At 30.0% G+C, this 19,533-nt stretch overlaps 1 protein-coding gene across 29 annotated transcripts in view; it reads left to right on the plus strand.

The window, feature by feature from the left end:
• LOC121119856 (gamma-aminobutyric acid receptor subunit pi) overlaps positions 1-18,922 on the plus strand; it is a 100,303-nt gene extending 81,381 nt beyond the window's left edge. For 8 of the 29 annotated variants that reach the window (XM_071889125.1, XM_040714666.1, XM_071889127.1 and 5 more), the window contains 4 exons: positions 9,251-9,494; positions 11,577-11,627; positions 16,471-16,627; positions 16,685-18,922. In XM_071889125.1, the coding sequence (XP_071745226.1) occupies positions 9,251-9,494; positions 11,577-11,627; positions 16,471-16,627; positions 16,685-16,758 (526 nt within the window). In that variant the 3' untranslated portion in view covers positions 16,759-18,922. Of the gene's footprint in view, positions 1-9,250; positions 9,495-11,576; positions 11,632-16,470 lie in introns of all 29 variants that reach the window. The other 21 variants (XM_071889137.1, XM_071889135.1, XM_071889128.1 and 18 more) reach the window with 9 other exon arrangements.
• The last annotated feature ends 611 nt before the right edge of the window (positions 18,923-19,533 follow it).

Below are 19,533 nucleotides of genomic sequence, written 5' to 3' on the forward strand. Positions count from 1 at the left end.
GTACAGGTCTCGTTTCGTTATACTTATTCTCCATTCTACTTGTGGATTTCTTTACATATCCACAAAATTTTGGAGTAAATTTTCGGGAAAATACGAGATAGTTGGGCTACTCCATCTCCTATATGAGATTTAGGTATTTTCATGTCTTCGATATAATTCTTATAAAACAAACCATTAAGCATTTGTCTTCTTCTAAAATAGCTTTTTCATCTAGTTGCAGACTTGTTGTAGCCTTATATAAAATCAAAGGTACTACCAAACTGTTATAAAAGTCATACTTTTTTGAAAGTTGAATCTTTTCCAAAAAAAAAGAAATACTTTTGTTTACGGAGGTCGGAATTTCGTTCCAGTTATATTCATGAATACCACTGCTATTCCATTTTATACTAAAAATTTCCACCATTCTTCTAACCATACAATTACCCACTTTAAAATCCTCTTCAGGCTTCCAGGAGCCTAAAGGTAAAATAGAGGTCTTATTTTTATTCACAGCCAATCCTTGAAACTTCCGAAAATAATTCAGTAAGACTTTTATTCTGCCAATTAGCTGAGACTCATAATTCGTCTCTATGGCTAAAGTTACATCATCTACATAAAAATCAATAATATGCTGAGATCTCATAAAAGCTAATCCCAAAGCCCCCCTACCTCTTTGTAACCCCTAAAACGAGTTCTTCAATTGCAGCTATGAAAAGAAGTGGAGCCTAGAGGCATCCATAACAACAACTCTTTTCTAAGATGATTGGCTGGCTTTCTAGTCCATCCAATGAGATCGTCGAAGTGCCATTATATAACAAAGTATGTACGGGGTTAAAAAACGTTTCAGAAGGATCTTTTTTAAGGATCTAAGAATTTGTCTATGTGAAATAGAGTGGAAAGCTTTGCAGAAGTATATTGCTATTATTGCTTCAAACTTCTTCTTACTTTTCACTGTGTCAATTGCAGCTTGAATATTGTGTGAAACAACAGAAATTTTCCTATCCTTTAAAACTCCTTTTTGTTGAATCCCAATTTTTTTGTTGAGAATTGGTTGTATCTGTTCATCCAGTACTCCAGAGAGAATTCCATATGATTGATTGAGAACAGTAATTGGTCTCCAATGGTCATAATTGGTTCCATCTCCTTTTTTCGAAATCAATGTAATTTTTCCTTTTGTCTGTGATTTAGGTAGTCGTCCAAACTTTTCCATAGAACGTCCAATTTTTAAAAGATACTTCATCTCTAAAATTCGAATAGAATTTACCCGAGACTCTATCTGGACCACAAATTGAACTGAAAAAGTAAATAATACTTGTCTCTGACAAATATAGTTATTGTTTTCTACGATCCCTGTAAGGATTGTGGAAAAAAATTTAAAATGTTTCGTATGCTATTATCGAGTGCCCTTTAGTTACCTTTTTAACTGAATATGCTTGTTTTAATATGGATGTGAGAAACGTTAATATCTGACGGGCAATAATTTGTTTTTGCTTGCCCACAAAACAAAGTCGAAAAACCTTTGAAAATTGGGCAATACATTTCGCTCTTTTGAGCGTCAAATCCCTTATTGCAAAAATTAGAATGTGGAGAACCAATTCATAGAGAAAACTTGAGTATATTTTTGTCTTCTGAGGTACACATGGGATTTTTCTTTAAAAATTCAAAGAGTTGGTGGTAATTACTTTGATCAAATGGGTGTCATTATTTACAAATGCCTCACTGTAAGGTTGAGTCAAGCCGCCATTGACTGAGCGTAGAATATGTTACGTCCACATTTCAATTTCAATATAGTATAATACTAAGAATTTATATTTTTTCAATATTGAGATAGTGTTTAATTTAGAAATATGGAAAGGACTGCTTCAATATCATACTGTACACCTGCCTAAAAATAAACAGGCATAAGTCCCTATATTTATTTTGTTTTAAACATTTTGGAAGTGACTGTCATATTTTGTCAGTCTGCTTAAATGTACATTGACATCAATATGCATTAGTTGAGAGACGAATTAGGGTAGAATCAACACTTAAGATTCAGGTCAATGATGTATGTACGATATTTTAAAATGTACATAGGCATACAAAAGTGTCTTCATGCATTAGCAGTGGTTTACCCTTCTAAAATATATTAGAATGAGGTAAAACAAAAATTACGTACAATACAAGGTGTATAGAAATTAAGGCAATCCAGAAAAACGTTCATACCAAGTTTAAAATTACGACATTTAAACTTTGTACACATCATTTTAATTATAATTTCTGTAAAATATAAAAAATGCATTCAAAATGACGAACCACATTAAACAAGCTTAATTTAATCAAATATATGACTACATGACTTTGAAGTTATAGTTATAGCCGTTTTATAATTTTGAAAATAAATAGCATTTTTACCCTAAGGATTGTCAATTGAGTCAAAGTAGAGCAATTCATAATAAAAAGTATTTATTTTAGATAAATAATGAATCTTTCAAAAATTGTTAAATGAGTATTCCTTAAATTGAGCCTTCTTCATCAAAAATTCAAAGTTAATTATCGTTGTAAAGATAAAACTATATATTCTTTCATTTTGTATCAAAAGAAACATTTTTATACTATGTCCACTCAATATTTAAAGGAAAAAGATTTAGTATTATGAAAGCTTTTTCTTTAAAGGTACTATTATCCATAAATCAACTCATAAAGAAAGAAAAAAAGATGTTTCGATTTCTTCATAAAATCCAAATCTACGTAACGATATTTTCCTGTTGGAATTTTAAAAAAAAACATTTAAAAACCTTTATAATTTATTTACTACACCATCAACAATAATGAAGATAAAAAAGGTTATATACATAAACCTATGATTGTTTATTCCAAAAATATCAGTTGATGTAAATTTATTTTTTCTTAATATGTACCCCTAATTTTTTTACCCAAATAATTTATTCATTGCAGTTTTTTCAGAAGTATTCATTAATTAATGATGAGCCAAATTTTATTCATTTTTTATGCTTGAGGGAATTTAAATGAGTTATATATATTATTTGGCAATATTTATATTCAGTCAAGAGAGTGCTTCATGTCCTTTTATGTCCGTGTTACCTCAATAACATAAGAATGCACACTGTACATTTTTGTCAACTGTCGATTTTTTTGCTTCCTTTCCTCTTATTAGTGTTCTAAACAATGTTGATGGGTTGCATTATAATTAGCAGAACCTGTTATGTTATAAATAGTTATTGAATGTATTTTGTAATATTTTTCAAAATACCAATTTTTTTCAAAGGAAAAAATTATACGGTTGCTGTTATGCTTCAGATAATTCAAGAATTGTTACATCGCTGAAGACGAAGTTCTTTTTGACGTTGGGACAGGAGTGGCCTCTCAATTTTTCAAAACGACCTTCCTCCAGCTTTTTGGATGGCTTTGCCCACAGTAGACCGATTCGTCTTCTTCTTCTTGGCGTACTCTGACATTTCATCGTTGAGTTGACCTTAAAGGCCTCCATGATGTCTTCAGGATTCACTTTGATGGGTCTTCCACTCTTGGTTTTGTCCTTAAGGTTGTCCCCATCAGCCAAACGATTTCTGACATACACAATGTAAAAAGTTTGATAAACACTGCAATATCAGAAACAAATTATTACTTGTTTTTTTGTAATTATGTTGAAAGGCTTCAATGTCTATACGAAAGAAAAAAAACACACTTTTTCTAGGTATCAGGACAAAATTGGATTAAATCCATGGAAATAAATATCCCTCCCTCTGCTAGGACAACACCCTTAAATCAAAAATATCCAAAATGAGATATTAATTTTAATTTGGCTTTAACTCTTCGGATTTAGAAAAACAATTTATTGTGTATAAAAGTACTTTGAAAGCGCTGTAGTTATAAACAAATACTTCAGAATAGAACACATACATTAATTATAAGCTAAAAACGAATGTAGGGAAAGTTGATACACATGACAAAGATGGTTTTAAATGTCAAGAAAATAACTTGATGTTTAGCTGTCGCCTAACCCATAGGATTTACAGATATGGCCTTTCAGGTAAAATATATCAATTTTGGCTAATTCGTGTGCAATTTTCAACACAAACTGTGTTAAAAAGAATTATTTATTGATAAAAATGGACGATAATTCGTCGAAGAGTACAAATGTCATCCGCACTCAACTTTTAGAAAAAGAATTATAGCTTGCTTTTATATTGCCGGGCCATGTATTTATACAAAATATATTTTATATAATAAATTGATTCAAGGAGCTTTGTCCTACATGAGATTATATCTCAAGTTTTATCACAAGGTTTTCTTGGTCCGGGAACCATTTCACCTAATGGATACAGTAATTTTATAGATTCACTGTGAATATTTACAATGCATACACTTAAACATATGGCCTTGTGTTTCATAATTGCAGTTGTAATATGCATACATTAATATACCGCATTCATTATTTTTCAACATAATAAATATGTGGTACGTCAATATTAAAACAACCTTGAGTTAAAATTAAATTAAAAGTGAAAATCCCTTTTTTTGGCTTCATATATACGTACATATAGCCCAATTTTGTAGTTTGTATTCAAATTTGTGGGATAAGTTGAGATAGTCAAGATTTTTAGCAATAATTTAAGACCTTGCTTTCATTTAAAATAAAATTATATTATTCCCGATATGACCTTTCAAATAAAATTTGTCAATTTATCATTATTTTATTGTGATGATCAATTTCCGACTCGTCCAAAAGGTTAATAAGAATAATTTCTTGATGGAAGTGGACTATAATTCGTTAGCAAAATACACTTCATTTTGAGAAAAATCCTTCAAGCTGGCTTTTGTATTGACAAACCACATATATACACACATAACTATTTATAGATATGAACTTATGTAGGTATATTTTAGTCAAATACTTTTAGAATTAAAATCCCACCTTTGTGTGAGTAACAGTACTGCTCCCCAAAAAGCCGCAAGAATTCATCAAACTTCCTCATCAGCCTTTCTTTGTCTAGAAAAAAAGGAACCCAATTTATATAGAATGCTTCACACACTTCACACGTACATATATTAATAAATTAATACTTTTTTTTATTCTGACATTGAGTTCTCCTCTCTCCTGAAAATGTTGTTGTTGTCGGGTCAAAAGAATAGGAAATGTCCTTTGCATTATGCAATGAAACTTCTTATGTAATTTATGACTTTCTGTTTATAAAGTGGGGGGAGGGGGAGTTTGTATATTAAAAACTTTAAAAAAAAAACTATTCAACATTTTTTAATCTACTTTTAATTCATATCAATACAATTAAACCAATTCTTTTTGTAAAGGTTCATCCATTTTCTCAAATACGTGTATAGGAAAGTACTAATTAATTAATTGACTCTAAAATATCTTACAGGTGTGTACCTGGCTTTTTTTTTCTCCTTGAAACTAACAATAATTTTCAAGGGGGAAGGGGGGGAAAAGTTGTGTGATGTCTGGAAATTTTCCACGTATGGAAAACTTCCTAAAGAAATAATGTAATTTGGTTTTCTGGGAAATTGTAAGGTGTTAACTAATTACATTATTTTCTAATGAAAACAAAATGTATATAAAAGAATGATTCTCTTATTTCTAATTCTTGAGCCACCCATAGTATATCCACTGCCCAAGAAGTGAAAGATGTTATTTAATAGGGATTAAATACATAAGTAGGGCTATAATGTCTTACAAACTAAGTGAATTTCTGCATTGTATATATGATATAATCACTCGTCAACGAAATTTTAACTATTTATTTCCCTAGGACTAAGACGGTATATTACTTATCCATTGAGAAACATGAAAATGACCTTTAAACCCCGGAATGTTTGTTTCTGTAAAATACAGAGTATTTTTTGTAACTATTTTTTTTTCAACATCTACATGATTTAGTGTTATTTTTCATCTTGAAAGATCTAAATAAAAGAAAAAGGAGAGTTGTTTCAAATTTAAAATATACTTGAGTTATTTCTATATCTTTTTCTGAATCCCAGACAATAAATTGTAAATACAAAAAAATTACAAAGAATGTAGCATTTCTTTGAAATTATAATAATCTACTCTTTGTTTATCAAATTGATAAAAAATCATAGTTTATCGTAAATTGAAGACATAAAAATCTCATTTGATAAAAAAGAGCATCCATAAAAATTTCATATTTGAAATTTGTTGCGTTTAAAGATATTTTTCTATATTTATTAAGCTATCAAAGTTTACTGATGGTATTAGGATATGAAATACTGATCTCTGTTGGCCACACTTTGGGTTATCTAAGTCCTTTATATGTTTATTAAGGTGACAGAAGTCAAGAGTACACCATTTCTATCCGAGGACCAATATTTGTTGATCCGTTTTATGTACATTGATGCTAATCAGGAGCATTTTGCTCCTGATTAGAAAAGAAACCAAAAATGAAACTCTCTTCAGGTTGTCAACTTCAAAAAAGAGGGAGCTAAAAACTACATTTCATTTTCATGACTAGTTATTTATGGAACATATGAATTTGTAGATGTGAATGTGGGTACGAATATTTATAAAGTGCAAATAATGGGCGGAGATGAGTATTTGATAGATCACTAGTACATACCTGAATACATGGTTTGAGTTGGACTGGGAAGATCTCTTCAGGTAGATGCTTTTTAGTCAAAGCTACGTTGCCTTTTTTAAAAGGAAAAGTTGAAAATTTATTAATTAACTACTTAAAATGCATGGGTATAAAATATTGAAGGATTCGTTCCCATTTCTGGTACATAAACCTCATAAAAAATATTTGACTAGAATATGTCATTGACATATTTGGGTCAACTATAAGCCTTGCCAAAAAAATTATGGGAGGATTTGAGGTACTCAAGAAAGTGGTTCCATAAATTAGAACTATCATTTGATAAATGACATTTAATTGAGCCCCAATATATCCTTTTGAATCAAATCTATCAATTTCTAATTCGTTCATTCTAACGATGATCTTTGAATACTTTAAGTACAATTTACAGCACCTTCAAAGGATTAATCAGAATAATTTATTGGTAGAAATGGACGACTATAACTCATTGAAGAATAAAAAGGTAATCTAAACACCATTTGGAGAAAAATAATTCTAGCTTTCTGTTTGGTTAACTGAAAATAACACTGTTGTTATGAACATATCGTATTATTAATTTGATTCCTGATGTACATTGCTTTCGTTTTTTGTAGAAAGGAATCCGTAGGTGCAATTTTGTTTATTTAAGAAAATATAGAATTAAACAAAATAATTGGACGGAAATTTGAAAGGCTTGTATATGTAGCATAAATGTTCGTTTAAGATTTAACATAAATATCTAGGTTTTCTTGCATCATTTATAAATGCACTAGGAATGTCTTTATGACTTGACAAGTTGTTTTTTTCTGAAAAATATTTAATACATATCCTATATTTGCAAAAATAGACTTAAAACTTTTTTTATATAATCCATTTTTGCATCCTCATACAAAAAAATGACGAAATGAATCACCAAATGGTACATAAAATGTTGTCTGAAGAAATATAAATAGATTATAAACTTTAATTATAATCATTCCTTCTTTTGCATCAGCTATCAAAAACTAAAAAGAAAGCAGCTTTACTATTTGTAAAACACATACTCTTAAATATAATGTATTACGGTCTAAGGGTTTTTCATTAAATCAAAAGGTTTTTCTTCTTGATGTTACAAATAATATATAAGGGTTATCAACTCAAAATACCTAAATATGAAATAAAATACTTTTTTTCTATCAAATCAATACACACTGAGCAGGAAGTTGAGGGGGGTAAGGGTAAAGTTAATTAAAAAATTATTTCCATGAACAGTTTCCTGTTCCTTTCTTCTAAATGTTCATATAAGTAAATTTGTACATAAATATATAATGGAGTTTGTGTCCACGCCGTCAGGCTTAGGATGCTGAAACTTTCCATGGGTGGCTCCGCATTTTTTTTCGGAGGAGGTCATATAAGGGGGGATTAAAGGACTTTAAGGAGGGTTGATTTATAAATCAAAAAGACTAGCGTCTCAAAAAACAACTATGAGAAAAATGACATTTTTTATATTTATTCAAAATCAAAAAAGTTATGTGGAAAAAAAGAAATCAGTGACAATTGCAGTCCCGTTTTTTTTTTATTTATTTATTTTGATTTTGTTTGGTGTAAAAAAAGGGATTTTCAATTAAATATTGGATTTTCCGAAAAAAAAAAAAATAATAATTTATCTGGAAATTCGTTTGCATATAAGTTTTACACATAAAAATGGATGTTTAATTGAAATATCTTTCGTTTTCTAAATAATTTTTCATATTTTTATTAAACGTAAGTTTCTATTTTTAAAGAATAATAACACAAAACGATGTACTTTGGACATAAAATTATAGAACTTGATAATAAAATATATTATTTTTAATTTTCAGAACATTTTCTTCCATAATTTTTGCAATATTTGCAAAAATGAACCAGTAATCGAGTGTTATTTTTTCGGCACCATTATTCTCCATAACTTTTGGGTTTTGCAAGTAGGAAAAAGATCTTTGTATGTTTCTTTACAATGCAAATAAATACTATTTGGTAATTTTTTTGGGAAAATATGTGCATATCAATTTTTTTAACATCGATTCGGCAATTTTTTCATAAAAAGAAAATATATTTTCTCATCTAGAATTTCAAAAAAAAAAAAAAAAGATAAAAATAAATAAAATAAAAAGAAAAGATATTTTCTCATCTAGAATTTTTTTTTTTTTTCATGAATACTTACATGCTAGTATGTTCTTTAAAGTTTATCACACAACTATATTATATGTAATGCATTATAGAATATCGTAACGCTAGCCTGCACTGAAGGGGTCTGAACATTAAGAAAATTGTGTTGACTATTGTCAATGTGACTTCCTGATCCCTTGGCCCAAGCAACGCCGAGTAACGCTTTGCTAGTATATTTATAAGTAGAGGGAGGCCCTTTTAGGTGTTATTAAAGTAGAGATAGATGGGTAGATAAGTATAAATAAAGCGAAGCAGTTTGAAAAGTATTACTTTGGGTCATAGTTCAACATAATAGTAGGAAATAAAAGTCTTGAACCATAACGGACTTGGGACTTTATAACGCACGCAACACAAATATTAAAAAGTTGTACCTAGAAAAACAGATCTCATGAGACAAAGTCGGAAAAAGTGTGTGTGCTATATTTGTAGACCTTGAACTAATGAGAATGTATCTATGATTCTTTTGTTTGTTTCTACCTATATGTTTATTATTTTTACAGAGAAAGGGCTCCAATATCATCAAAGCTAAATGCTATCGATCTCTATTTGGTAGTTTGCATCTTCTTGGTCTTTGGTGCACTAATGGAATATGCTGTGATATTGTTATTGCTCAAGCAAAGACGGAAGCCCAAACGTTCCATTGATAGTGGCCTGAGAAAAATGTTCAATAATGGAGAGGCGCAGCCACTCCAAGGCGGATCCACGAACTTTGAAGCCGGGCGTCCAACACCTCAAAAGAAAAGGGTAATAAAATTAGTTATAACAATAGGAAACTTGGGATACATAAAATAATACCCTAGTGATGACAAATAGTTATTATATGTACGTACAAAGGAAATAAAACAATTGCACTGCGTTTAAAAAAAAATACTATCAAACTTACAATAAAACCTTGCTCGTAAAAACAACTAAGTAATGTTTGTATTGCTTTAGAATGTACATACTACATACAATACCAAACTTTTGATACACGCATTAATTTCCATAATGGTACATATAAACTCGTAATAATATATATATATATATCCCTTCAGAAATAGAAAATAAGACTAATAAAATCTAGAAGATATTCTGCAATCTTTACCATAAGTTAATATTTACCTTTCTATTTAGCGGTTCTTCATTTAAAATCAATTTCCATTCAAAAGTTATTCATTTATTTATTTTTACATCAAAATGAGTGTAAGTAATTGGAGTACTATAATGGTACCAGAGTACTGATACATTTAAAACGGTACTATACTAAATTGTTAATGGAATCGGTACTTACAGCGTCATTACGTGTTAGAACAAAAATTGTTCACTTTTATTAATCAAAGCAATATTGAATATTGTATTTTATAGAAAGTTTCTCAACAAATTTCTGAGCTACTCTTTCCGAAACAAGAAACCTGCGATAATACTGTAAGTGCATGTGAATTTCACATAATGACATTTCCGTTTGATATTTTTGTGGAAAACTTGGGTATTGGAACCGATACAAAAATATCAATATCATGACAGCACAAATAGGTATTTGTTTGTAACTCAACTATGATATATATGGCATTTAAATATGAGTTATGCGATTAGATATATGGGCCATCGCACTCATTCAATGATCAAGGATACATATTTGCCTGAATCTGCATCACAAAGGGTGTAAGGGAACATTTTAAATATGCTTACTTAAATATGTGTCTCATTCAACAAACCATTTGTCCCCTCTGAAGCCGTTTCTACTAGAGACGTTGATTTGAGTAAACAAAAGTTGATTATTAGTTTTATTAAATATACACTTCATATCCAGTCGTCATTATTTATCATCATCGAGGAACAACCCCTTGATTGGTTTTATAATCACTGATTGAAAATAATGACTTAATTAATGAAAACGTAGTTCAGTGAGAAAATTATTCATTTGATAGAGATTCGATTCACGGTCCTTCATAGAGAAGGAAATATATTATTACATTAACAATTATTTATTATATTGATTTGTCAAATCCCCAAATGATATTGGTATATCAATTAGAATACAACTACATACTCTGTAAATTAATTTTCAACTACTTTTTAGGCTAAAATCAACGGGCAACTCATTAGACACATATATCAAAGAATCAATTACTCTCACGTACTGAAATTGGCTTTTTGAAAGATTTGTAAATTTGTCAAAAGTATTTTTTTGACGTCAATGAACATGCCTCTGAGATCGAAGTCAAAGATAGTATTACGTACTTTAAAATACGCTATTGTTGTATATCACACAATCATCCCAATCTATCAATAGATTAATACATTTTTTTTAATGCATTTTTATGTTTAAATTAAGATGAATAGTTGATATATAAAAACGACTATCAGAGGCCTTATTTAAATTCTTGAGATTTTCAATGAGTGGCGTGAGAGCATGTAAAACGCGTTAGTCTCACTCCAATTATATGAGACTTGGGAGCTCTGATAGTCCTCTTTGGCAGAAATTATCCCATACCAGAGTGCTTGATAATTGAAGAAGACCTTGCAATATTAGACAAAGAGGGGTGCCAGCCAAATTACTGAGCATGTTATGCTAATAATAAATACTTATAATAAAGAAAAAATATAATATTATTTTTGTAAACTAAGAAATTGAAATGTTTTGTCGTTACTAGGTGGCTATATATGGTATTTAATTAACTTATAGTTGTTGTTTTTTAGTAATATTTAAAAATATATATATATGTGGTAAATATTCATAAAATCTCAAACATGGCAGACGAAACCCCCAAAACGAATGGGTCATAGAATAATATTAATGTATATGTTATTTATTTTTCTACAAAATATATCCCTTCAAATTTTCAGATAGAGTCGAGAGATGAACTCCAATCACCCCCAAAGAATCAGATAGCCAATGTAGGTGAATGAATATTTGGAATTTGAGTGATTTAAAAAATTATTGAATATTTATGAAAATTGCTTTGTAATTATATATGTATAGACCATACTCCATATTTAAAGCAACAGATATTTAAAGTATAATAGTGTAATAAGTGGAAGAAAGTTTTTTATTGATGGGGCTCTATGTTAACGAATTCCACCCCCACCCCCCTTCCATGATCAGAGGGATGTCTAGGGAAATGACTATGTCAGTAACAACCTTGATTAGGACCATAAAATACTAATGCCAGGAATGGAAGAACAAAAAATTTGATGAATGGAACTACGAAGGATAAAAGGCTCTTCAGATCAAATATCTTCTCAACGTCATGAAAACAAGTATATCTTCTTTTTTTTTCAAGAGAGGTTATACATTGTTGATAGAATCTCTACTACTCAGAACCACCAAGTAGCCTGATGAGGGATCTAACAAAATTAAATTCCCTTTTAAAACAAAACATGCCACTTCAATCATGGTTTTTTTGGAGATTGCTCACGGTAGGAAATTTCAATTGCATAAACTTTTCTTTGTGCTTTCATTTCGACCATGTTTTTGATAGAAAAAGTACTTTTAAATTTAAAGAAAAAAAACACTCAAGATCAGTCATTATCATGCAACCCCGTCAATAATCAAACCTCCTTCCACTTATTAAACTATATTACTATGAATATGTGTAGCTTGAAATATGTAACATGGGATATAAAAAAGAGTGAGCTTGAACTAATGGATATGATATGATAACACAAAATTTCATCAATGTTCTAGTAAATGCAGTCATATCAAATGTAGATCTCAACATAAGGGAACGATAAGAGTGACTAATTATCTGGGTAGTACAACACAAATATGCCTACTACCTATGTTGTACTTGCGTGTTCCTCGCATACTTTCCCCTCCCACTACCTGCAAAAGCAAATTAATTATTCAAAGAACGTAACGCTTTTTTATTTATTGGTTTGCTTCGTATGTTTGTACATTATTCAAATTTTTGGGATGAGTTGAGATACCCAAAATTTCCACTATAGCCTAGAACCTTCATTTGATTCAAGACACGCCTTTTAATTATGCACCCCGATCGTATAACCTTATAAATAATTTATATGAATTTTGACTAATTTAATTGCAGTCTGAAGTGTCTCCAGGGTGTTAAAAAGAGTTATTTGTAGATGGAAATTGATGATAATTTGTTGAATGATACAAATGTTATCAACATTCAACTTTGAGAAAAATAATTTTAGAATGTTTTTGTGTTGACGGCTCACATATATAAAAACATGATTTGTATGAAACTAACGTAAAACTATTGTTGAGACAGAGTGTCCGATAGCCATTTTTTTTTTTTCTGTTCGGCATTAAGGGATTTTTTCTATAGTCATACTTCGGTTCAGACCAAAATGTCATAGAAAATTTTTATTTTTCCAAAAAAAAGTTGTTTTTTTCAAAAGAAATTCGACGTTGTTGTCACGTGGGATCGGATCACAACCAAATATTACAACCAGAACGTTCCAGATCAAAGTAACGAATTAGTTAAAATTATGTCCATCTCAGACCAAACCCCAACGCTACTAAAAACCTTGCGCCAGTGTGTATTATGACCCAAAGTCTTAATAATGATTTCCTTGCCTTAATATATTTACTAAATACTTTTTAAAAAGTATTTTCCTCCATAGATTATTGCATTCACTGTGTATTTTATGTAAGCTAATGTTTAGTTATGTCTAATTAGTTTGACTCTATATAATATAACCTCTAGATAAATGTACATTATAATTGTTACAAAATAGGAAACTTGGTATAAGAGGCCACCTGCACTAAGTCATCACTTTTACCTTCCCCTTGCCGACGGCTTAATATAAGTGTGAGTGACCATTTCAGTGTTCAATAAGTACATACACAGACGTAACATAAAAAAGGTTAATCTTTTTTTTTGATAAAGTTGGGACAACTGTTTCACCCTAATGACTATATATTGTACATACACTTTTAGGTTTTTTTGTATGAGAATAGCACATAATTGTACAGCAAACAAATTCATTACAGGAAAGTCATTAGTTGTGAAACCATTGCATATGAACGTGCATGATGAAACAAGTTAAGTATTATGCATTTATTGTAATGTAGGGGTCGATCAACCTTCAAAATATTCATATTAAGCAAATATTCCCATTATTTTAATTTTGTTGTAGTTCCTTTAAAGAAATGCATTAAAACAAAACAAACCCTATTTCTATGCTTTCATATTATTTGTAAGATATTTTTTATTTTTCAAATCATCAGCACGTAATATTTTTTTATGGTTATTTACCGAACTGTTGATTGATCCTTATCAATCATGACGCAATAATAACGATACCTCCCCCAAATAAAATAGCATATTGAATAACAAGCCATTTTATTCACATATAGCCATCGAAAATAGTTTCCCTTTCCTTTCCTTATGAGTAGAGTTGACATGTTTGTGATGAAAAAACCAATTGTACAAATTAAAAAAGGAAAAACGGTTGTTGCGTGTGTTCTTTCTTCTTTTTTGTTCTTTATTTAATAGGTCGTCGCGGTCGTATAATCTCCCCCTGAAGTAAGCATTTTCCCCTATCTTTGGTTTAAATTGTTTTAAAATGCATAATAAAATAAATGTATGGGCTTAAATAAAGTTAAATATTTTCCTGCACTAAAGCTATTTTAAATACTGACGGTTCCTCTCTTAATAACAGTTATTCATTCCCCCCTCCCCTTAATTCGGGTGTATGATATGTCTCACTCCCGCCTTCTCCTCGCGCTCTTTTTCCCCCATCTACTTATAGTAATATATGTGATATGAACATTTTTTCATTAGAGATACTTTACTCACTCTAGAGTCTTGTATGTACATGGTAGTCCCGAATTAATGACCATTAGCGTTAACGTCATTAAACACAAATACTGTGTGTAGAGATTTTGTTATCCAACCCAGAAATATTGTGACAGTAGGATGGGCCCAGCTCACCCTATATTTGAAGTACAAGAGAAGCCCAAAACCAATTTTAACCACTATTGGCATAACGCCTTTTAATCTTGATCTTCTTCAGATCTGAGCCCCATTGACTTTCGAATGTAGGTTATGGTTGAAGGGATGAATCTGCAGTTTCCATATTCAACAATAACTCTGCCAAATTGTTCAGGTCAAGGTGCATATTGGGTATTATATTTGTGAAATGTAGGACAATATTAAGCCTTTCAGAAAGTATTGATACAATTTCTAAATACAAGCCATAATCTGAAAGTAATTTAATTTTTTTAATAGAAATCTAATTATAGACCATTCTGTATGTACCAGGGATTAGTTTTAACTTATTCATATGATGTGTGCTTCCACACTCACATAGCAAACATACTAAGGACTTTTCCAGTGAAAAAAATGACTGAAAAGGACTTTCTAAGATATTACTATATTCAAAAATATATTTATCCATTACATGATATGTTTAATAAACAATGCTCTCTCGCTATCTACTAAATATTAATTACAAAACAAATGATAATATTCATAGTCATACTTGTATATATTAATGATCATGCTTCGAATGTTTTATGAAATATATTTTGTCTTGGAACTTATTACACATTCTATAGAGCGTTTTCATGTATGTCACAAATTGTATCATCATTGAAGACTTAAAGACTCATGGTTGTTATTTTTACAAATTAAACTAACACATTTCCAAGAAATCTTAATGTAACTTCATTGAATTTTTTTTAGAAATTTAAAGAAATTTACTTAGCAAGAGTTCAGAACATTACTTGATGACAAGAATAAGTGGTGTTATTTGAATTATATCAAATATTTTACATAAGTATTGAAAAACACTATGAAATGGGTAGATTTTTGTAGTTAATTTAGTTTTGATTCAGTTACGTACGAAAAAAATTAGGTTAAATGTAGAAAGATAGTTGATCCTTGCACTTGTAATTTAGTAAATTTAGAATCTACACTATCTAAATAATATTGTATAACAATGTAATTACATAATTTTAACACAAATTAGTGTTTGATATATAGGGCGGCAACATAGTCTCCTTTTGTTTAAAAGGCAATAAAATAAGTTTGATAAATCAGAAAAGTTTTATTTTTGTTTCTTTATGATAATACACTTTCGCTTTTGTAATCATTTCAGATAGGTAGATAGAGGAATTATTATCATATGCAAAAAAATGCACATTTTAATTAGCAACATATTTAAATTTTAATTTTAAATGATTAGATGATTAAGTAATTATTTGTTGGCGATTCGGCAAAGGTCATGTTTTTTTTTTTGTTTTTTTCGGAATCAATCTGTTTTTAATTACCCGATATAGACAAACTACACCAATTTAGAATCTTTGCATGACAAAAATCTCATGGCACCGATTTTAGCTATCTAGGATTATTATTTGTGAAGTACTTCACATTCAAAAAAAATTTGCAACTTTCAGTAATGGAAATGTATTAAAAATCGTTTTTTGAAATTGAAGTATTTAACTTATTTTCATAAATTGCACCAAGTAAACTCAATAGAATTGCAATTAGCTATGTTGTATACGATATTCTGTCCAACAATTTATTTTTGATAGACTCTAAAAGATTAGGTCCTTTTATTTGTCAATCCCATTTGGACATCCAAACACACCGCAGTAGTTCACCGAAAATCTTACAATTTTTGAAAAAAAGGTTTTATTTTTATACAACTTGATTGTTTAGCCCCCAAGATGGTCAACATTAACAAGAGTGACGTCATATGAAAGTGCTTTATTGGATGTGTATTATCAGACTATATCTAATAATAATGTTATCACTTTTTTCAGTATGATACCCCAGTGGATCCTCACGTCTACGCTATATGTGACAATATTGATGCATGGGCCATGTGGCTCTCACCCCCGTCCTTTGTTGTCTTTAACATTGCATACTGGATGGCCTACCAACATGTTGAAGTGGATCCACCGGAAACAACACCTCTGCGTATACCCCAATCTTAATTAATATTATTTTGATTATACTTACACATATTATCACTAGATAGTATGAAAGATAGGGACGTACTTTTTAGGATGAGACCGTTTCTCCCACTCTTTGTGATCGTGTTCCGATGATAAAAAGTATATGTATCCTGTATGTATACGATGCAATGTCCAGGATCGGCGGTGGCGTCGTGGACCTACTACATAAACATATGAAAGCAAACAATCACTTACAATACAATTTAAATCTATGTATACATTTATTTTTTTATATTTTTGCTGAAAATGTAATTAATTGAATAATGATAAGCAAAAAAGGTCAAGTGACAGACAACTATTTGAACCACACAATTTGTAACTCCCTTCACAAAAAAAAATTAGTATTTTAAGTAATATGTTATTATTTCTTAATTTAGTCCAAATTTTTGCATGTAAATTTTTTTTTTTAAATAAAAAATTATATATATAATGTAAAATATGAAAATCAAGAACCAATAACGTCCAATATATACTTTTTTTGTTGTTGTTCATTACATTATAAAAACAAGAATATTCTCCTCCTCCCAGTCTGCACTGACGAATCAAGTTTTTTAAGCCCATGGGCATCATATAATATATATATTCAATGCCCTTATTTGTACATACTTATTCCATTAGTTCGTGTTTTTTTTTATTGTTAACCATATAGGTTTTTTTGTTTTTTTTCATGGATGTGTTTTTGATCCAAATTTTACCTAATTAGGAGATTTTTAAACTTGTTTAATTCTCCGTTTACTTCTTTAGTTTGAGAAGATTCCTCAAAACATAAATTAAATTAATTTGAAACGACACATTTAAGTGTGCGAATTCACTATGTTCGCCAACACGGGTGACAACTTCTTCTCAAGTCTCTTGTTCTTCACATTTTGCAACTTACAATTTAAATATTATATTTAATTATCCAAAAATACCAATTATATATTATTAAACAAAACTACTTTCCATAGTCCCTTTGTGTTTCATAGTGTACATTTTTTGTTTCTTCCATAGCCTTCAATATTTTGATATACTTAAATACCTATTCTATGTCAACCTATACTCCATTTATTTTTAAGATCTCAGTTATTTTTACCCTAGTATTGTACTTATTAGTAAAGAAGTGAAAATGTGCACATTTTTAAGCCAACCAGGATATATTGTACAGTCTACTTGTACAAGTTGAAACTAGAAATTTCCTTGCATTTTCCCTTCCCAACATATTACATACATACATTTGACTGAAAAAAACCTACCATTTTACAGCAAATTAATTAATATATCTTTGAACTCATTGCATCCTCTTTAGAATCAATTCTTCTTTGTAAATGAATCATAAAATAATATTCACTCAAATTATAATTCAATCATATAACACCAAACGTATCATATTCGATACGTGAGTTATTGAATCCTCAATTTAAGAAATTTGAAAATTTTATAGACAACACGCTTGGGAGAAATTATTCTCTTGAACGCAATATGTGTAGGTTCTCGTCTTGATCGTTCCTAGAGAAGGAGATGCGCATTATGTATGAACTTCAAAGAAGATTCCTAGGTCAAATGGAGTAAATGTAATTCAGTAATGTTTACTTACGCTTAATCAGTACAACTCCATCTGACCAATTAAATGAATATTAATTAAACTTTATGAATGCAATTGAAAACATTTAATAAATAGATCATCAAGCAGATACCTTAAAGTATATTGCAAACGTATTGCCTTATTAAAAAGTGCTAAAATCAGATGTTTTTTGAAAAATTTCAAAATTTAATTTTAGAAGTAGGGTTATATTTGGATAAAATCATTAATTTTTTACATCACTCAACTATTTTTCATTGTAAAAAATTGTAGATTTCACATCCAAAAATCTCAATTAAAATATCAAACATCTTCAATTTTGACCGATTTCCAGAAAAAACAAATGTTTATTGAAATTAGGCCGGACTTTAATTTCAAAAAATAATGTTATTCTGATTATGCATTAATTTAGTGGGCATTATAGGGGGGTTAAAGAAGTGCTATAAGTTCAAAGGATACTTTCTTTATCAATCTAAATTTGGTAATGAAAAGCAAACAAGACTTTCTTTGACATTATCAATAATTACATTAAATATATTATCCCACTTCATAGATAAAGGCTATTTCTCTTTCTATCTCTTTCTTGTCTTTGTCCAAGACATACATATGCATACCTACATAACAATATATAAATATTTAATTATGCATATACTTATGTAAAACATCAGTCCTTAATCAATAAACTCCAAGGCAAAACTCTTTCAAAGTATTTTTATTATTGCATTTTCTCCAATTAATTAATAATTATCATTCGACTCAATAAGTATAACTATTAATTGGTATATATTCTCTATCGGGCCAACCATTATTAAATAATCACCCATATTATTCCAATTCTGAGAGTTTAAGAGCCCTTTTTTGACAATGTTCCGATGAATAATATTGTGGAACACATAATTAGCTGTTGATTCCTTCAAAAACATTGTACCAGTCGCCACCATAAGCTCACAGTACGAAAAGAGGATTGAGATCGCAGCGCTTCCCTGCTAAGGGTTGCTATTGTAGACTGGGACCTCTACAAAAACGATTTACAATTTATCTATGCGGTTGAAGTTCTAGGAGTACCTCAGACACTCTCAAGGAGCAGGCAAGAAACCCTCCCTCTGCCTCAATCGCCTGAAGTCGGCCTTCAAGAAAAATCCGTATTCCTCAATTGCTGATATGGACCAGATGATGAACAAGTCCCGATCAGCAATGTAAAGGGCTCTAAAAAGGCAGGAGGTAAGCTCCTTGGCGTACTCCGCTGCCTCTGTTGACAGCAGAGAAAAGTCTGCGTGGAGCGTGCATAAAAGATCCTGAACCCCCTCCAG

This window comes from Lepeophtheirus salmonis, chromosome 6, assembly GCF_016086655.4.
Source record: "Lepeophtheirus salmonis chromosome 6, UVic_Lsal_1.4, whole genome shotgun sequence".
Classification (NCBI taxonomy): Eukaryota; Metazoa; Arthropoda; class Copepoda; order Siphonostomatoida; family Caligidae; genus Lepeophtheirus; species Lepeophtheirus salmonis.